General features: G+C 45.8%; 1 protein-coding gene across 2 annotated transcripts in view; it reads right to left on the bottom strand.

The window, feature by feature from the left end:
• The window catches only part of GABA-B-R2 (gamma-aminobutyric acid type B receptor subunit 2), a 63,769-nt gene that overhangs the window by 6,523 nt on the left and 35,408 nt on the right, over positions 1–21,838 (bottom strand). For both annotated transcript variants that reach the window (XM_076688448.1, XM_034325777.2), the window contains exons 3-7: positions 1,141–1,278; positions 833–1,000; positions 568–743; positions 320–497; positions 11–244 (exon numbers count right to left, since the gene is read on the bottom strand). In XM_076688448.1, coding sequence (XP_076544563.1) covers positions 11–244; positions 320–497; positions 568–743; positions 833–1,000; positions 1,141–1,278 — 894 coding nt within the window. The remainder of the gene's footprint in view (positions 1–10; positions 245–319; positions 498–567; positions 744–832; positions 1,001–1,140; positions 1,279–21,838) is intronic.

Below are 21,838 nucleotides of genomic sequence, written 5' to 3' on the forward strand. Positions count from 1 at the left end.
TATTACCGACCGTCACACCCTCGAAACTGGTGTTTCTCAGCGCCTCGAGGAACAGCTTCTCCCAGAGCGCATCTCTGTATCTGAAATCCGATATAGTCTGATTGGGACGGTAGTGCCTTATTCTACGTGCCACGTGTTGTATGGCCAACGCGACCGCCCATATGCCGTCGTATGTGTATCCGTGAAACCTCGAGTAATCGCTGCCTCGTCTCGAATCGTATTCGACTCGATATTGATCCGGCGTCTGGAAAATATTCGATTCGGAAACGAAACAAGTGAATTTGCGAAGGAAATCAAAAATTAGCATTAAATTACTCACGATTCCAGATACAGTGTACCGTTCTTCCGTGGACAAGGGCAGAAGGTCCGTCAAAATGGCACCGTGCAGAGCTTCCGAGAGCTCGGAGGGATCGCAGCCGCCTCCGGATCGAAGCCACCATTTCTCCCCGTACGTTCCCATGATAACCCATTGATACTTTCTCCCGAACATACCGAACCTATAAACGCGATCGCTCTCGTTCAGAATTTCAATCGACTCGATATTGATCTACCGATCGCTTCGCTTACTTGTAGGCCTCGCAGAATATTCGTCTAGCCCAGACTTCGTTAAAATTGCCTAGAATTATCCTAACGTCCTTTTCCTTCAGCTTCTCGAGGGCGGAGCTCACCTCGGTGGCGAAACTTTGCGTCTCCACCACTTCCATTTTGTTGTCGTCCAGATCGGCGACCAGCCGATTGTGCGCCTAGAAATAAACGAAAGCTGTCGATACAAGCAAACCGGAGTGTCTTCGATTCGTTTGGTCTAACGATAAGGAGAATCGAAAGTACTCACCAGGGCGTATCTCGGTTCATTTTGATAAATTGTACCGACTCTGGTCCAATTGAAGTGTATCAAAAGGGCTACACGGGGAGCGTTGAAAGCGTTCTCGGAGGGTACCACCCTAAAGAAATTCGGGAAGCTGTTGCTCGTGAACATTGGGTGCGTGTCGGCGTAGCTAAGCTGTAACAGAGAATAACTGGCTTGGTTTCAAACGAATCTACCGAGAGAGATCGATCGTCTTTCGGCTCGTTAGCTTTCGTGGCGTTAATTGATGGAGCAAGTTTGGAAAGAAACGAGGGTCTTCTTCTTTGTTCGCTCACCTGCGTTAGACGCCAGTGTTTGGACGCTTTAGCGATGGGATCGGTGACGTGGGTGCAGGCTGCTCCGAACAGCATCACTTTGTGCGGTCCGCTATGCATCATGTCGAAAAACGCCTTCACTCCGACCGCGGTGTTGCACTGAAACAGAATCGTGTTTCCTCTATTTCATATTTTCGTGTTATTCGAGGGAAAAGTTTTCGTTCGAAGGAAACTCGAACGGAAAAGGGGTAAACGCTCGGCGAAACTTTCAAAGTTTTACTCAATTTTTGAATCTAGTTTCCGCTAGATAACGCTGTCTCTTGTCCTTTTGTACCCTACCATTTGTTGCAGCTCGACCTAGCCTATTTTTATTTACACGGTAGCGCATAGCAGCCGCATTTGCATAGTATGAACGTGCTCGCGTATATTTTACGACGAGACGCTCGAGCAACGTCAGAAGCAGCTCGGTAACAAATCCCGCGTGTCAAAGCGTGGCTGAAGCTTCCCGTTTCTGCATTGAGGATACTCGATGTCAAGCGAGAGCTTTCCCGAGTTAGAAACGGAAACGGAAACGCGAAGTTAATGTCCAACGATGGGAGCCGGTGCTTTCGCGAGCAACGCACTTTTCAACCTTTTCGCTCTTTTCCCTTTGGATCCGCGTTTGATCGGTATGGAATCATGGAAATTTTTTCGCGCGTACCAAGGTGCAAGGCGTTGAAAGATTAATCGTACGCTAAAAGTACCAATGTCAGAATGTAGGGCACACGGAATGTCTTATTTTCACTGGCCGCGGGAAATGTCGCAGCATTACCTCGAATAGTCTCTACGGTCTATAATTACAAACGCCTCTGTTTTCTGCAAAGTTGGAAACAGATAGGAAAGAAATTGGTCAATTCTCTATAAGTTTGAATAAACTTGAAATAAATAATTGCAAGCTTTGAGTGACCATTCGATATCTGCAATCCATAAAAATACACTGATTAAAAACAGTCTATCCGTTCTCTTTTTCATTCTAATTAACGCAATATATCGGTTTTGAATATATGTACCCTCGTTGATTTACAGCAACGATACGTTTTCACTCCAATTTGCGATGTTTTCATTTTTGTTTGCGAAGTTAATTAAAATAATTTTTAATTATTTGTAAATTCCCCGTGCATCTTAATTAATGAATAGTATTCGTTGAATGTTATAAAACAATAACAATGATAAATATAATATAAAAATTTACAATATATTCACATTTATTAATAAACTTCGATAGATATAATAGTGCATCAAATTGTTTGTTTGAATTCTCGCGGGGATTGGAGCAGCATCTACGCGTGGCTAGTTTCATTCGAACCGGCGGGGAGTGAGGACGTATCGGCCGATTGTGTTTACATAGACAGGTAAGTACGCATTTAAAATTCGACAAGTCGGGCATATTTTTGTGTATGCGTTTACATAATATATACACGCGAGTAATTAGTGCATTTAACGCGTATTCATTGTGGTATTTTATTGTGTTACAGAGTTTTAACGCGTGGCCTGCCATGTGCGTCATGTGTCATGGCGTCATGCCTTACCGTTTCCCGCCTGTCAAGATGGATCATGGTGGCAGTGGTACAAGTCAACGATCGGTAAGTCGCATGTTTTACAATTATTCTTTATTCTTTATCATAATTACACGTATGCTCGATAGAATTGATTGAAAATAATAGTCTATAGACAAAATTCAATATGGCGTCAACCTAACCCCAGCGGCATGTCAAAACCGGTTTTGACATACCGTTGAGCTTTACTGCGCATAATGTTTGAACGAATGCATTTCTAAAGTAAAAGTACTTATTTTTTGTATTTCTGAACAAAATACCCGTTAATAATCGTTAAATAAATAAATGATTGTTCTTTGTATCATTGCATCTTAGAAACGGTAGCTGTCTTGCGGTTCCACTTGGAACAATAGCTTGGGCTTGTTCGAATCGTATTTGCCAAGTTAGTCGATAGATAAACGTAAGCGGAAGATATAGTGCGTGCACGTGACAGTCGCGCTAGTATATTGTATTTTGGATACCGCAATCGGCATATCGAGCTTTCGTAGATGTATGCGCACAAGGGAAATTAGCATCTGCCTGTGGATCGGCGCACAGGTTGGCCCAGTGAACTCGTTTCCAAGCATTTCAGCCTAACTCGTTGCTCTATTAATTAAACGTTTACGTTCGTCGTTTACTATCCATGCTCGATATATCGGCTTTTGTCGTCTCGCTGTTAACTTAGTTAAGCATTCTATTATCTCTTGGCCGTAACTTCTGTATCTTGTTGGCGAGGTTGCATGGCCGAGTCCTTTGTCCCCCAAATTATGGATGAAAATTTCGATTATTCGTGTGAATGGTAAAGATATCGAGCGATTCTTTTGAGATCGGTAAAGACTGTGATCGCTAAAGCCGTATATAGTAGTGTACTCGCCCAGCGTTATCTCCGCTCTCGCACGCGAATGTACAAGAGGATTAAGAACCGACTCGGTTCCATTATTTACTTTTATCGCAATCGCAGCTATTAATTTCGTCAAAGACCGCGGCAGCTACTTTCCGCAAACATTGAAACGAAATTGCGGTCTCTTAACAGAGCTACGCGAGACTTTCTTCTCGTTTCTCGACGGAAAATTTCCTCGTAGCCACGCACGGCACGAGTCGTGAAACGATGAAACCTTGCTAATATAGGATCGATTAGGATCGCGATCCTTTGGGAAATCCTTTCCGCCGCGCCGCGTTTCGCTATCCGTCGCGTCGAGTTTACGAAGCAGGCCAATCTATTGTGCGCGAACTATCAAAGTCAAAATTTCATTAGAAGTTTCGTGGCTCGAAATGAAATCAATGCTGTCGTCGTACACTCTGCCTTGTCGAAGTAAACTAATTGTAAGTAAAGAGACGTCGCGGAAAGAGTAGCGGAGATATACACGTGTCTCGTGCTCCAAATACAGTTAGCCGAATTCGATAAAATCTGCGATGTGTGATTTGAGAAAGATGGGAAAGTAGTAGAACGAAAGGGAAATGGCTGAGAGAAAACCATTCGTTTATCGTTGCTCGCTGAATTGAAGCAACTCGTCTAGCCTCCTCGTATTCTATGCATTTAGTTGTGAAAGTTTCTGGAAACGGAAGCAACCGGTATAATATTCTTGAATGTCTGTTTGCCGAGCGACGATCCGAGCGCAAAGGACCAATCTGAAAGCTCTTGCAGGCAAGTCTTTCGAACGATAGCGGCGGACTGTTTGCGCGAGAAACTTTCTCCCTCTTCGATTGCTCGAATTTCGCGAACATGACCCAAATATTTGTACGAGCGCGTGTACATCGAAGGAGTGGATCCTCGGTCGTATTGCAGATAGGCGGATCTGGGAAAGCGGTAAATTTAGGGAAACCACTGTCGCCCTGTCGCGTGCCAAGGTGCCGCAGCAATCCGATAATAATCGGAATGGTCGGTATTGCTTCGTCCGTAACCCGTTCGATCGGAAGTAACCAACTGTCCTAATCCCTCTTCTTTATTCGGAAATTTTCTTTTACGCGTTGCTTTGAACGCATCGCGATGCGACGATAACCTTCGGGATCGATCTCCAGGAGGAGTAACGCGGCTTTAGGAGACAAATAAAAATGGAATTGTTGAATGTTTTATTGGATCGTCAGGGTAGATAATTCCTCGTTTCAGACTGGCGTGCGAATGCCTTGTATCGTTCTAAGGAGTCTCGATCTATCATTAGCTGTCGCTATAATTTTACTCGACTCGTTTCCTCCTTTGAATTCCGACACGCTTCCCTTGCGAGCGTGGAAGGTTTTCAAAGTCTCACCGTGGTTCAGGAAGTTTGAAACGGTGCTCAAAAGTGGATGGAAACGAGGAAACGATTCGTCTAGGAAGTCGCGGAAAAATGACTGGCGTCGAACAGAGTTGTAGGCTCTCCAGTTTCCGTTCTCGAGGTCGCGGAAAAGTTTCACGTTTATGGTGTACAATCTAGTAACGGAGAACAGCGGAAAGTCGTAAAGTCGATCCGACGAAACGAGAGAGCGAACGGAAAGAAAATTGCTGGACGAGAGAAAATTCCGCGTTTATTCGTCGAGGAAGCTAATTAACGAGATTGGAAGCTCGTCATGCATCGCCGATAAATTTTCCTATTTCGTTGTTACTCGAGGAAAAAATCTTTGCGGCTCGGAGATCGTAAAGGTGTCCGGTAGTTATTCGTTCTTACGAATCTTTACATCGGATCTCGGTTCGCGTCTCGGGAAACTTGGATTCAATTACTTTAGGTTTCTTTTTCCGCGACAGCAACAGCGAAGAGATAAAAGGTATCAGGAATTACAAAAGTTTCACCGGCAAGCAGGAGAAAGGAATAAAAAGCAGGAAATTTGTTGTTTATCCGATTCAAAGAAGTAACTCGGTTCACTCGGGGAAAAAGGAGAATGCATCGGACTCGTTGGAAAAGAGGAAGGAATCTACTTGACGAACAGCGAAACGTCTGTGGAGAAAATATCGTATAACTTCGATGTTAACTAAGCGTAGCACGATTAAAATAATAAAATAATTTCCCGTCCAGCGTCTGTTTTAATCATCTCCTAGGAGATACCGATATCCGATATCTAGCCGCAAACTTTTAATTAAAAGTCCAGCGACTTTATATCAGCTAATTGAAAACTATAATCTCGGGATGTTGAGATAATTATTCCGGTTCTCTTTAACGAAACGCGAGAGACGAGAATCGAATTAGATCAGCCGGCTCGTCGAAGTTGCTCTTGTTGAAAACGTTATACCGAAAGTAGTTTCGTAAATAACTAACTTTGCGTTTTAAATCAAATTGGCTGAATAATTCGTCGAAGGAATTCGTTTGTAGGTAATTCTTGTCTTGAATGCGCGGTTACAGAATATCGACGGGGAATGAAAAATTTCGTTTGGAATCCCATTAAGGTCGAGTCGACTTGAAACGGAATCGTGGATTATTAACGAATTTGCGTGGGTGTTTGACATTGTTCCGGTTATATCTACCGATAGGTCATAGGTCATAGCCAGGTGTGCGCGCACGAGTACTCTCGGCTGCTCTTCTATCCTCTATGCATATTTAAATGGTGCGCGCTGATAAATTCGAGTAACGACTGTTGCAATTCACGGTATCCTGCACCGCGCTCTCGAGTAACGATAAGCGCAAATGAACCGTTTGGCTTTCGGTGCGAACTAGGATAAGGGGTGAGGGCGAGAAGCGATACTCGGTTACTCTACTTATCGGCTCTGCTACGAGTACCGGCGTACTTGTACTTTCGATTATTCCCCTACGATATCTTTGATCCGAAGAAAACAAAAGACGCGTATCGATAACGATCGCTTGCGGATCTTTATTAAAGAAGTTGCTAAAAGCATTTTCTTGTTCGACCAATTGTTTTTCTGTTCGATCACGAACGATCGAGAAATAAGAATCCATTTTGCATCATGGAAAATTAATATCCGGTCGTGCGAAACGGGCGACAAATAACCCGCGTGATGCGATGTACTCTTGGTTCGTTGCTTCCGCTCATAATTTACACCCGAAGCTAGACGGAGTATCCTATCCGGGCAAATGTTACGCTCGGCGAGTCGGGAAAGTTAAATGATGTATAAGAACACCAGGAAACGAAGGAACGTTGCATTCGTACTTCTTCAATCAGGATGGATTCGTCTTTGAATGGTATCGGAGGATCGAAAGGTCACCGGCAATGACCTGTACTTTCATCTAGCCGTAATCGATATCGCGAACTCTCAGTGAATGTCGTCATTAAAAGTCATAGTCATCGTCGTCGAAGACGAATTAACGATGGATCGCTTCTGCTTTTTTCTCGAATCGAAACTTTATAAATTAATCAACCGAGAAAGAAGATAAGAGAAGGCAAGGACTGTAAGAAAAATGAGTAAAGCGTAGGGAGAAGAATTTAGTTGGTTAAATAGCCGCTAGCTATTTGCCCGTATAGGAGCTTTCGTGTTTTCTCGCGTGAATTCTGAACGAGTCTAGCTCTTTGTTTTGTTTCGGCTGAACGTAGCAGGATTTTCTTCTCCCAAATATACCGTGCAAAATAGCGGAGGATTTACCTCGAATTAACTCGCGCCCGCATCAATTACAATTACGTTCGTCGAGCGTATTTTACGGAAACATTTTTCATCCTTTCATCCCTGCCGCGTCGAACGGGGTAGCAGCAGCGTTGAATCCGAAGGTTCATCGTATTCGTACAATTTGCTATTTTCCGTTTCTTTGTGGAAAAGCGTAAAGCGAACGCGATCCGCGTGCTTTTTCTTTCGTTAATTAAAACAGCATGCAGGTCGAAAGAGAAAAGAGATTCGTGGAAAACTGAGGCGAACAATCGCGAGTAACAAAGTCGAAGGAATGCGAAGAGGGTTGAGAACGAGAGACAATAAGAGCGTATCGTAGGCAAAATAGAAAGGAAAAAAGAAACGAACAAAGAGAACGTCGTTGTACTTGAACGGAACAAAGGGAAGAGAAGATTCCGTGCAAAGACGAGCGAGTGATGGACATTTGGAAAACGCGAAAGCAAGACATCGTGTTTCCTCGTCAAACACGAGTTCGTCAGGTAGTCACGAGGTGAACCGTTGAAATTTTAGTGAAACTGATTATCCAGAAAATGAGAAAAATCGAATTTGCGATCGATCGAAGTACGGATCGATGAAGAAAGTACGAAGTAGCCCTTGTCGCGAACGTCTTTTCCGGTTCGATTCGGATGGAAGCTTGCGGCGCGACGTATCGGAAGTTTGCCCGATATCAGGAATTCGATACTCGCCGTAACAGAGCCGAAACGATTTTCTGGACCCGGGACTCTGTTAAATCCATCTCCCTTTGGACATCGAGCGGAATGAGCCGTGGAAAAATGTCTCGATTCCGCGTCTCTCTTTCCACGTGAAATCAACCCATTTTTCTTCGATATTTTTCGACGTGAAATACCTGCCGAATTGTTATTTCGTTAATAGAAATAGCGCTTTTTTTTTTCGAAACGCCGTTGATACTCGCGGTAGCGAACGCGTTAATGGAGGAGTGGTTTTATCCGAAAAATCGAGCGCTCGAAAATTTGCCCGTGAAAAACGCAGCTTTTACTTGGGAAAAAAGGGGGAAAAAAAAAGAAAAACGAACGACCTACATCGACCTAACGAGCAAGCTGGGATGAATTTTTCAAAGTCACCGGGCGCCAGGAATGTCGTCTTCCCTTTTAGATGGTTTGTTCGCGCGTTCGTTGGTTCGCTTCTGAAACCCACGTCACCCTTTTACCGTCCAAACTCTCCGATGAAAAATAATCGAGCCTCCATCGCGGTTGGTCTCGGGTTAGGGAACGAGGCCTGTTCTCCAGGGAAGAAAACCCGGCGTGCGAAAGAAACAAAGCGGCTTTGAAGCGGCTCTGCTCGCATAGAAACGCGTTTCCACGTCTAACTACTAACCCTTTCTCCCGCTTTATCATACCATTTTCGTATCATTTTCGAATATTTCTCGTCGATTAACGCGGACGTTGAAAATTACCGTATCCTCCGTGGAAAATTCCTACTCGATCAACGGAGATTTCGAACAAATGTAATTACTTTTCGAGACGCGGCAACGTAAAGGTCGTATTTCTGGATTAAACGTTACGGATCTCGGCTTCGAACGTCGCCATTGTAATTGAAATAAGTTGGTCGCGGTGCAACGGTGCGGGAGGCGACCTAACCGGGATTACGTTCAACGAGGGACGCGTAAATCCTTGCATCCGGTCGCCCGTCAAAGTTCCTGAATTACGTCAAATGCAGCCCGTTAGGTAAAACGCAGCCACTAGCTTTTCCAAGTACGCGTACCGATAGAGAACAAGTTGAAATTACGGAACAAGAGCCGTTTCACTTTGCCACGGATCGCGACACCGTTGGATTAATTATGCAACTTCGGCTAGGCGATAACGTTAGTTTATTTAGAAGTTGCTGGCCGATAGATACCGTTCTATTTCCTAGGGAAAACGATTTTTACGACGTCTCGGTGTAACTATCTTTCCTTGTCACCGTAAACCAATAAATATCGGCTTCCTTTCTGTGAACGAAATCATTCTAAACACGGTTTTCCCTCCCACGAGACCGAGGTACCGTTTCACCTTTCGTTCTTCCTTTGGCCACCGGTAACACACATCGCGCGCTCTTCAGCCACAGATGATAAATTCAAATCTAATTTAAACGTCTGCTCGTTGACGGACGTTTCTATTTCGTGGAGGAACGCTAGAACGGCGGGACGGATTACTTTTGAAGCGAAAGAAATCTTTCCTCCTTCTCTAGCATTTATCGAGTGTAACGATATCGGTGAAGATCGAGAATCGGAATCTCTCTCGTACGAGACACACTGATCGATGATATCGCGAAGAACAGATAAGGATAATCGACACGGTTCGAACAGGAAATTTAAACCGCGATAAACAGCTGGTTACAAGATTCCGTTTTCCATCGGTTCGATGGAGAAGACCACCTGTTTCGAAGGACGCGTATCGCCAGACGATGATTATTGAAGCAACGATGGTTTTCGATTAATTAACGCGAAATCCGCATCCAGCTGTCGAGCACTCTCCATTACCTGTGAAACGCATTCAACTATCGTAATCCTGACGTAATTAGCAGGAGAGCGCTTGCGTTTGCAACTGCACCTACTCAATCTTGCGGGCCGACACGGGGAGCGACGATTTAAATCGACGACAAATAACCCTCATCCTCGAGCCAACTGTCTCGTTAACCCTCTGTTTTTATTTATTTCCATGGAATTCGAAAGTTCCCGCCAGTTGGTTGGCAACTTTCGTTGTCTCTCTCGCGAGTCGAGCTCCGCTGGGAAATTCTGAACGCCTACTGAAACTTTGATTCGCTGCGAGGAAGAAAGAAAAAAAAAAAAAAAGAAAGCTGGAAGTGGAGGTTGAGAGAAGAAATTAACGCGAAGAACGGAGTTCGACGAAGTTCGTTCGAGTCGAAAAAATTGGGGGCGAGACGTTTATACAGAGCGTTAGAGAATTTTAACGCGCTTGCACGTAATGTCATTCCGGCCGGGTAAATCTCCTTTGCGTTGGATCTACTTGGAAAGACTTCAAAGAAAATCCGGTCGAATCGCATTAACCGCTTTGTATCTCTTACCCTTACCGGTATTCTTACGTTCATCTTCTCCCTTCCTTCTATTCTTGCTCCTTCGTTTCGGCGATATTTTCAAAATCAAGTTAAAGCCAGAATAGCCGAAATACCGTTCGACTTTGATAGATTTAAGTCTGGGATTTAGAGTAAGTCCCGTCAGTAGGGGAAGCAGTGGAGATGTCCGGCGATAGTCGGTGGATCGAAGGGTGGCTAGCTATCGGATGTCATAGGATTGATTGTTCGGAAAGAGGCGAGCAGGGTGTAGGGAAGTCGAACAACCGACGTTACATCCCCCTCGAAAGTAGGGAAATTGTTCCTCAAGGATTTGGCGTTTTTGGTAAGAGGATTGCGGACGACGTCGCCGCACTTACCCTACACGAACCAACTCTAAATTTACAACAGACATTTCGGAGAAAGGAAACGTTAAACGTAGTCAAATAGCAGCCGACTGTCGACAAGGTTCTATGTACATACACCCGGCAGATACTACAGCTGTAGGTAAACGGATTCCCCGGAAATAGCGATATCTCGATTATTCATGATTCGCATACATATAACGCGAGAACAAATTCTGTTTGCCGCAATTACATTCATCCAGCTCGCGTTCTAATACTTAACGGATCCGACCGCAGCCGGGTCGAGTGCAGTCAATATATCAGCGTTCGTTTTCGAAAATTGCGGTCGAACGATGAACGCCTCCGTTCCGATATTGAATACGTTTCAATGGATGGTCGAAATGGGCCTGCGTTTCGCCACGTAGAGAACCTCGGGTCTAATCTCTTTCCATCTAAATTCGCCGCGTTATCAAGTTCCGGTCCCCCGATGATGAGACTGCAAAAGAGAACGACGCGACGGCGAAATATGTACGACTTCCACGTGGATGACAAACTCTCTGGAACGCGAAACGAATTAATCGAATTTGTTCGAGGATATATTTCTAGCAATAAATTCCATCGGGACGAAAGGTTTGAAGTTTCGAATAAAAAGCCTGTTTATGGAGATGATATTAAACTCGCTTTATCGTTAATCCCGTGTTAATTAAGAAGGCGATCGATCGTTCCGCTAGGAAATAGAGGAAATTTTCTCTTGATTATTAAAACGTTAGATGGAGAGGAAAACGCGATCGCTGTCACGAGTCGCACTCCCGATACGTTCCGATACGTTTCGATACGTTTCGATACGATTTGACGAGGAAGAGCAGTAATCCCGTCGCGCGATACGGCGTTAACGACTTTCGATCTTGGAATTACGCCTCTGCTTACGTAAGCGCAATATCATTAAATAAGCTTTGACTAGAGAAATTCCGAGTAAGCGTCTCTCGTGACCGAGTCTCCGGAGTACGATAATCTCCGATCTATACGACCAGCACATTATCTCGTCTCTTTTAATCTGCAAAATAATATCGTTCCATGGCCAATGTACTTGCTGTACGCCGTCGAGCGAGGCTGATCGAAAAGTTATACCTTCGTCGATCGATAGAACAGGATCATCGTGCCTTAAATTATTCCATCCTCGTCTATCGACGAATTTTCGACTCGTTACGCGTCTTGATCGTTCGACGGAGATTCAGAGGGCTGACAGTGCATCGCGGAAGGTAATCATTGGTCGATCGGCGAACAGAAATGGAATGGAAGATTGACCGCGAACGGAAAAATATGGATCCGTGGAGGGATTGGAATTTTCCGATAATTGTGCCGCAACTACTGGTCAAGATCGAGCCGCGGATTCGACGACTGTGCTTTTTTTGAATTTTCGGTCGCACGCATCGTCGAATCGCTCTATTCCTTCTCTTTTTTCCACCCTTCTCTTTACACGGATCAGCTGCTTTTCAGCTTCGTTGCGAGAAGAACGACGAATAACGATGCAATTTTGAAGGAATAACGAATAACGAAGCGGGAGGACAATAAAGGTGTATGAAAATGTAAAACACACCTGTGTACATCGGGAACGAAGAGTAGCATGAAATATCGTAAAGTGGATCGGTCGAGTAGCGGCAAGTGCATTTTCCATCGGCCACGAATATATACGATCGCTATTGTTGCGCCGTCCAGCCAGAGAGTTTCCATCTTTTCCAGACTCGACGACCACGCAATTTTTTCCGCCACCAGTTCCTCCATTCCGCGCTCGTTCACTTTTCATCCGGATGAGCGTCAATTTCGCGAAAAGCCTCGGAACGAAATCGCGTTCTCGGCTCCGTAGTCGGCGACGAATGGACGAAACTAACTGGTTAATTTTACGAGCGTCGAATCGAAAGGAAAAAGGAAGAGGAAGAAGATACAAGTTCCTCGATCGAGCTTTTCAACCCATCCGTGCCCTTCTTTATCGCCTTTCCAATCTATTCGAACACTTATCTCCCTGTCTCGACTGCCCGTCCGTTCACAGGCCCATCTACAAATCCATCTATCTCTTCTGTATCACACTCTATTCACCCATCAATCCGTCTATCCATTTATCGAGTACAAACGTCCAGCTAAACTATAAGCGGTTTCGCGTACACGCTTTGTGTTCGCGAAGAATAATTAGAACGAAAGGGAAATTAATTATCGACAGCGCGCGATGGTTATTTAGGTATTTAATTCGTTTCTTAAAAGATAGAAGAGGTAAGCGTTGCTAATTAGAGGAAAATGTTTGCAAATCAACGAGTATCGCGAGTTAATCGGCGGGTAACGATTCACCAGAGATTCGATCTCGAACGCAATTTGGAGCATCGACGCAACGGCAGGTGGGAAAATGTACGGCGCGGTATTAATAACGATTCTCGTAACGCGTAATGACGTTCTCGTAAAATAAAATAATTGCTGGCAGGATAGCAGTTTGCGTTCGAGGGTGATAATCGAGCGTGTAGCCTGCGAAGCCGTCGTTGAAATTCTTTCGCGTTTCACGAGATCCACTCGGGGAGTGTCGTTGCTATTAACTAAATGAAAGAGGCGTGCGTGTGTTCTATCCTCTATGAGCGTAACGACCGGGAAAGGAAAAAGGAGCTCGTGCTCGAGGATAAAGATCCGTTGATCGCGCGAAAGGAGCTTTTCGCCTCGTGTCTAACTTACCGAGCCGGAAGATGCTCTAGGTACTCGGTTTTGAATGGTTAATTAGAAAAAAAATTGGAGCAATTTTGAATTTTGAATGGTTCGTTTGTTGTCGGGGCCGATGGGGAGCGAGGAAATTACATTCGCGAGGCGGTTTCATTTTTAATTGGCTGTTTCTCGCACGGCTTGCTGGCGAGATGGGAACGCTCTCGTCGTCAAACGGGTGAAAACGTCGTCCCCGGTAATCGGAAAACGACTTCTCGACCAATTTATTCCAAACTCGTTGATGCATTTTACATTTGCATTTAAATGCTTTATATTAAGCTCGAAGGCGACGCGAATTTCTTCAATGTTTTATCGGACTATCATATCTCTGAACAGCGTTGTTTCAATATTTCAACTTGCCCTCCTTGACATCTTATTTTCATTTAAACAAACGTATTCGAACGGAGTTTTTGTAAAGTAAAACGATCGATGGTCAGTAGGAGGGTGATGTTTGAAAGGGGGACGAAAAAACTTTGATCAGCTTCGATGGTTGTTAACGCGGCACCGATTAAACAGGATAAAACGCGCAAACCACTCGTACGGCTGGTAACGATCTATAGTACCGTGTAATTAAGCGTAACCAAAGGGAATCGCTTGTGCTGTGATTATCGGGGCTCGTCAATTTTCCAGCTACCGAACGAATTTCTAATTTCTCGAATAGTTTGTCGTTCGATCGCGATCGAATCGATGCTTTCCAACCTGTTCTCGTTGGATAGGATTGTTGGTTCGCCGAGACGAAAACACGGAGTTGTATTTTAAACGATTCACAGATGTTTCACGGAACAGGGAAATACGTTACGTAAGAATCGCTTTGCTCGTGTGCCCGGCAAACTGTGGACGCACCGTATCGAATCCCTCTTTTGTCGAGGAGGTGCATCGAAAGCTGCTGGTCGCGTTAGTCTACCGGTAGCCGTACAACTTCCTTTGGTAATGAGGCAATTTGAAAATTTCTCGTTCCCTTTCAAAGCGATAGGACACGGTCGAGCAAGCGTAGCCCGCTTTGTACTCGCTCGTCAATGCTCTCTCAATGGCTGCTGGCTACTGCTAGCTAACACACTGATAACCTAATCGATCGCGAACCTTCTCCACCGCGCCTCGCCGTTCCCAGCATCATAGAACATCGGCTGCATCACGGTCCCCGTTTGTTGCCTTAAACGATCACGCTCCGACAATCCGAATCGACCAAGTGTGCCGAACCTCTTCCTCGATCGTTTACCCCCTTATTCCTTCCGGAGCTTGGTCGATCTTTTAAAAACACAAAGTAACGCGGAAAGAAAGGAAAAGAGAACGGGGTAACGCGTTACCGAGGGCGAATCACATTTTTAAAAGTTATTTAGACCGCAAGAGGGAAACGAGTTTTCGAGGGAAAACAAGCAGGGTAGGAAACGTGGTTGGTGAAAACGGGCAAAAACCCCCCTCACGCACTCCGCTCGCTCTTCATTCCGCCGCGCGCCGCGTCCACTCGAGATTTCGCTCGAGATTACTCATTGTCGCGAAAAACCGATACACCAAACTTTACGTCTGTCGAGTACCCGCGAGCCAATTAAACGGCCCATTTATTAGTTTCTCTATTTCTTCCACGGTCCTCTTCCTGGTCCGCGCTCATCTTTTCCTTCCGTTCTTTCCTACACGTTGAAGCAGACATTCGCGATGAAATATAGGTGGAAAGAGTGCGCCTTAATTCCCGTTTAAATCGCAGCCATCGACCGATGCGACGTTGATTAAGCGCGGTTTCCCTACCGTTCGTCCCCGGAGGGGTGGAAAACGTCGCGTTCCACTTGCTTTTCTATTCACCCGGTTCCCCGTGTTAGTAAACGTTATTCTTTCTTGTCCCGTCGGAATGGAGCAGTTGTTAAACGCGATACCGGTTAATTTCGCCATTTCCTCGCTTGACCATTTGTTTCCAGGTAATAGCAGCCGACGCCTTCGCGGCAGTGAACGCGTTCGCGCGGATATACGCGTGCGACGCTTTATTATCCACTTTGTTTCGTCTTTATTGCGCGCGTAATCGATTCACCGGTTAAATCACTTCTCTCGTTCTACGACTCTTTTTACACGTTACGACAACGGGATCGCATCGTCCTCCCATCGTTGGATTCTTTCGATCGAATACATTTCCGCTTACCTACGATACTCTGATGGTTAATTTTCCAATTAAAAAGTTAAACGATCGAACGTTAGGGTATTTAAGATAAAAACGAAAACGCCAGTTTTCTTAGCAGCTGAGTTTAAAAGTTTCAAAGATTAAATGTCGTCGTGTAATACTTTAAAAGAGCGGATTCGTCTCGCCTTTGCACAGCTTTCCCCGAATAATCGCGTCCCGTGGAATTTAATTATTGCCCAACCGTTTCCCACGGGCCGCGATAAATTAAGTGAGAATGCGCGTATGATCATTAATTCTCTCGAAACTCGTCTGAAAAGGTGGGGCGACCTATTTATTTGATCACGCGAGAATGCTCTCCGAGGAAAAATTACAAAGGAATAGAAATTTTTATTAAACTCTGATTTCTCGGGGAAAATAATTTGTAACGCAAGCGAGTAGGAACTCGCGAGGGATATTCGAATACGCTTCCGCTCATATCCGGCAAGAATTTACGAATAACGAAGCGCGTTAATACCCCCGTCGATTAACGTCGAGGCTTAACTCGAATTCATGTTCGATTGCCCGCGACATTTGCCCCTCAATTTTCCCTGTAACGCGACGTTAATTAGAAGGAATCGGTTTTGTTTCGCTTCCAGTTTAAACGTTTTCCGAACGATACTGGAACGGTGGCTGGACGTTCGAGATCGAGGCTGGCAAAGATGCATCGGTGGGCAGGTGTTGTCTGGCCGAGGGCCGTAATTTCCGCCTCCGGATCGAAGATTATTACGTTAGCGTAGACACTGGCTCGATCGTCGCCGGTCCAACGAGCCAGATAAACCGATAGCTTTTCATTCAACTGCTGCGTCGAGGTTAATTAAAAAGCAGATTAAGTGAAATTGTTTTTGAAAATCAACTTGGCTTCGTTCGGTCCAGTTGTTCCACGCGAGAACAATTCGCATCATTTCCAAGGGCGTAAAGTTGTTTCGTAATCGGTGGTCCGATGAAAGTGTGAGTCTAGCTTCTCGTCACCGGTTTCTTGCCTTCTTTCCGCTTTTCTTCAGCTCCTATCCCCCTTGCTCGTTACACATTCCAGCGTCGCGACGCGACGTCGGGCTTGGTGTTTTCCCTTGTGCGCTAGTTGCTTGATCAGCGACTGAGCATCGGTCGCGTTTCAGCTTCTGTTTTCCGTCCGCTCTTTCAGCTGAAACGGAGTCGTGATTATGCGCGTCGCCAGCCAAAGCCCGTCTTTGTTCGAGCGGAGCCTCGTTTATCTCGCCACGATTTTTTTCGCGTCTACACGCACACTCGAATCTCGAGGGATGATGACGTTGGCTGAATCTAAACGGTAGGCTAACCTTTAACCCCTTCGGCACCGACTATTTTTAAACTCAACGTCTTGTACGCCGGGAATATCCCTCGTTCGAGTTAAAGTGTAATCAATCTTTATCTTTAGTATTGCCACATCGACGCTATCTTTTCGTCGGTCTACTAATTTCAAGAAATATTTATTTCGGCACATATTTATCTCGATTGCACGAGAAAACTGTAATTGCGTTTGCAGAGAAAGTAGCTGGAAGCCTAGTCCGGCGAAAGTTTTCTTAAAAATCCAATAGCTCGAGCGTAATTTTATCGGGCCGATGAAAATCCCTCGGCAAATTGCCTACGTGAATTTCGATGCCACGCTTTCGTTTCGATTCCGCTTCAATTTCATTAAAGCGCCAACCCTCTGCTCGCGGTTCGTTTCGAAGTCGATGCGCTGGTTACATCGTCCCGGCTCGATCGGTTTGCTCGTTCGACCGACCGGTTGAATTTTTATTTAGCACGATGCTTCCTCTTTCTGAACTTCCCAGAGACGAATCTTTAAAGAGAGGCAGTTTTCGGATACAGCCTCGGCGCGATCGGGCAAATAATGTTTCAAACGCGACACAGCGAACAGTCGCTTCTTTGTAACTCCGATTCGCGCGGATGGCTGCTGTTAAATCTATACGGAACCCTCTTTGTTTCCCGATTGCTCGACGAACGATCGCTGCAAATACCTTGCAGCAACCCCTGGATAGAATGACCATTATGCAAATACAGCTTTTTCCCGCCTCCGTTCGAAATTCCGTTCCGTTCTTTCTTCTTCTTTTTACGTCGACCCTGTGTTTGCCCCGATACGCGATACGAGCCGCGTACGCGATAACGTTCGAGAGCGTTTCACGGGTCAGAAGAGGCCGCGAGGGAATCACCGCAGGCGTTTCGATATCGCGCGATTAATCGGCGGGCCAGCATAGTAAACTCTTGCCGCGATAGCGAAGAGGTAAGACAACGGTGATTCTAATTGACAAAGCAGCGCCAATCGATGGCATTCCAAGATTTTTCCAGGTTATCGATTCACACAGGAAACGTCGCGATTGCGTTATCTTCGTGATCCGGGTGACGACGCTTGATTCAATGGCAAACCCGATCGAGTAGCTGTCGAGTGGCTGCTTATATCGACCGTTAGCACCGATAATCTCGCCTTGTTTGTTCTCACAATTATTATCCAGACAGAGATCGACGCTTTGCGATTGTTCATGCTCGTTGAGCGCCGATTACATTTGCCACCGTGTCCTCGTCGCTTTTGTTACGCGATGCATTCGAATCGCGAGACGCGATCGCGACCGTTCGATATCCTCGATGCAATTCGATAGATCAATAAATGTACGGGGAAAGGAGGTGAAACCAACAGCGAGAGGATTGCTGGTAAGGAAAAGCGCAAGACGTTGCAGGACGATCGACGAAACCGAGCATCCTCGCCGCTATTGATTTTCCAAGGAGCTTCGGTAACGCTCCGCGCGCGATACCTTCCTTGCATGCTTTGCAAATTTTCTCGAAAAATCTCGGGAAGAAAGTATCGACCGGCTTCGTTTGTCTCATCGGCCGATGACAATAATTAGCGAGGGGAAAAGCGACGAGTTGATCGCGGGATAAACTCCGCTTCGTTTAACAATTGTTTCCGAGTTGGTTCGCGTTTCACGGCCAGTTAACCGTCTGTTGCGCTTTGCCGATTCCTTTTCGCCAGACGATGTCTCGGCAGCGAGGAAACGGTCCGGTTAACGGGCTCCTCTTTCTTCAGAAATCCAAAGATAATGCCTTTGTTCGATGGTGTATTAAAGTAGCGAGTTAATTTCCGCGGAAGAAAAATTGAAACGACGACCCTGTTTCTTCGGCCCGATGAACGTCTACCGCGGCGTGCATTTCCCTCGAATTCGTTCTTCCGTGAAAATTCTGAAAAATGGTAAATCATTCTAGGTTTGGTTCGATTCACCTGTTTATTTTTTCATGCAGCCACGCAACGCGTTCCGTTTTCAATAGCGAAACGGAGCCAACCAACGGGATCGTTTTGATATTCGTCGCTCCAATTTGCGTTCGTATCACGGATACCGGCAGACAAAGTTTCGATGCTCGACGAACGCAGGAAATGAAAACAAAGCTGGGCCGGGGGTTACGTTAACCGACTTATTTATAGGGAAAGTTTGCCGATAAAGTTTCCACGGTAGACAGCAAAACGCGACGGTTTGTCGCGACCTTTTTCCTCGATCACCGACCACGATCGTTTCCAGCCAAATTAGGGAAACTTTGTATTTTACTCGAGTTAAATAACTAACCCTTGCTTTCGTAAACATTTCCGGACAGAACGCGAACCGGGCGTACTTTTATTCCCAGATTCCTTGTTTAGCTAATGGGATTTAAATCTTAATTCCACACGGTTCCCCTTTGTCCTGTCCGTTCTCGAATCTCATTCAACGCGGTTACCCTGATTCCGGATACTCTGTTTCGCTAGGGAAAATCTCGTGGTTACGTAGTTGCAAACTCTCGGCTCGAAGAAGCTTGAAAATACAAGTTTCCGTTCCGCGTATGTCGATACGTCTCGATTACTTCCGATTAAATATAATTAATGGAAGCTGCGGTCGTTTCTGATAAAACTGTCATTAAGGAGATGAAAAGGAGGGAAGAGGGATGCGGAGGGAAAGGGATGATAGGATAGGGAGGGAAAGTTAATTTAGGAAGAGGCGAACAGGCAACGTCACGAACATTATCTCGTGGGAACACTCGCGAGGCGTACGCGGATGGCAAACGGGCCATCGGGCGAACGTCGCTCGCGTAGATAGCGGCAAATATTAATTAGCCGCGAATAGATTCGACCTCCGTTTAGACGATTAACAAACGTAATAAGCATCGCTCGTTGATAAGCTCCGTTTACAACGCGAACCATACCCGGCGAATATTCTCTACCCTATTCCGCTTCGATCGAAGAGCCTCTTGTACGCAAGAGCAAACGCGTCTCGCTCAAAGTTTAATAATCGAGCCGCTAGTTGGAACTGCTCCGCGTCCATTACACCGACAATAAAGTTTTCCCCTCTAGACCCTGTAATAACGATCTGTTTTTTTTTTTTTCCACGGTTATCTCTGCTATATACTCTCTATTCTTTTTTTCAATTATATACTACCGCGACTTGCAAAAGTTTCGTTTTCGCTTCGCGTAAAACGAAGGAGCGGGGGCTATGAATTGAAAATTAGTTAATGTTTTTGATTAATGAGAAAAATGCTCGGACGTTTCGATACGAGATAGGTTCACTTAGGATGAGAAACGATCGAACGAGTAGCAAGGGAACGTCGCGTGTTTGAAAGTTAGCTTGTTCGAAAAGTTCGAGGGAGATGGTAGAGAAATACCGCGCCTCCCAGACGGAAAGGAGTTGGACGGACTGTTTTGCAGCTGATCAAATCCGCCGCAACTACCTTCCCGACCAGGGAACGCGAAGTGCTTTCCAGTTCGTTCCAACCAAGTTGCGCGAGTGCAAGGAAGCTCGTTAGCGTGCACCGTTCGAGAGGGTTCACTCGCGTATCGTTTTAATCCTCGACCGTTTATCCAGGCAAAGCGTGTATCGTTTGAATGAAACGTACGCGGTCTCCATCGAAGGAGGACTCGAGGAGCGTCGTGTCACATCGGTAAGCTGGAAACGAGCGAGCGGTCAATCGTAGGCAAAGTTATACGATGCATCGCGCGCGAATCAAAGGCAGTTTCACAAGAGAGTTACTTGACGTTATGAATATTTACGAACGGTTTGCCAGCGATTTCGTGTACCACGTGCAGAGTTTCTCTGCGAAGATTTGTCGAGTAACAACCGACGGGTAAATCGAGGCTGTCGGAGATTCCGATTTCACAGCCGCAGAAAATGCTGCCGGCTCTCTGAAAAGTTGAAAATCGTAATCTTGACGGATCGATGAACTCGAGAGGGACTTTCGGTGAACGAACTCGATCGACGACGGATATAACTCTCCTCCTTCGTCTTCTAATTACTTCGGTCAAGATTCGTCGAACAAACGGGGAGAGAAGGGGGTGAATAATGGAAGCACGGGTTTGCGAATTATTTCATCGAATAATGACATTTCGTCGAGGGTGCACCGCGATTCTTTAGTCGGGCAACTTTCCTTCGGATGAAAAGCTGGATCGGGTGAAAGGGGGCGGCAGCCCCGGGTCGCGAACAATGCCCGGTGCCGGGATCGGGAGAACTAGCCACACCAGGGCGCAACCCGCCACGCGTTTCTTTAAAAAGAAATCTCGTTTGAAAGGGGGCAATTGAGCGTGCTTCGTTTCGGCCAAGGTAAAGTGGTCGGGCAACGAAGGAGCTTATTTTTCTTCTATCGGTTACCTTTAATTAGCCAGATTTATTTCGTTATCCACTCTCGACGCGTTCTCCTTCGTTCCGATCCGATTCGAACGAGCGAGTTTCGTTTGAGGAAAACATCGAATCTAGATACCGAGAGATTTCATACGACGAAAATTTTGTTGAGTTCTCGATGTTGGCCAGTCGTAGCATCGATAATAGCATAATTTTACCATCGTCCAGCGAAAAAGATAGGCGTCCTGGAAGCCGTCCACCGATAGTAGATCGTTTCCCGCTCCAACTTCGGATTCGTTGGAACGTTTGCGAAAGCTGGCGTCGACGTAGCGCTAGGAAACAAGTTTGTTTGTCGCGTCGTGTTTGTCGTGTCACAACTGGGACACGTATCCTGGACTAACTGGTCTACCAAGCTGCCGCCATCGTCAAATATACGACTTCTTCTTCGTTTCGCTTCGCCCACCTCTGCGTCGTCTCCCTAACAGGACAAAGCGGGCGAATAGAAGGGAGAACAAAGGAGATTGAGTCAGCGAGAAGTCGATCGGAGTAAAAGGGATAAGGGAAAACACGGCGAAGGGTTGGTTGTATCTGTAATCGGCAGGGATAACGATTTAAGCCACGGATGGACAAACGTTGGTCGATAAGTTGCTCGGAACGAGGAATGAAATTCCGCGTCCGTCCTTTAGCCGGACGGTCCCGTACGAGATGACACGCGATCAATTTCAGGCGTCGTCTGATGCTGGAAGTTTAAACGGGTGGCCGGCGTGGCCGCCCTTTCAGCGGACTGTTTGCCAGCTACCGCCCCC

Source organism: Osmia lignaria, chromosome 5 (assembly GCF_051020975.1).
Source record: "Osmia lignaria lignaria isolate PbOS001 chromosome 5, iyOsmLign1, whole genome shotgun sequence".
Taxonomy (NCBI): Eukaryota; Metazoa; Arthropoda; class Insecta; order Hymenoptera; family Megachilidae; genus Osmia; species Osmia lignaria.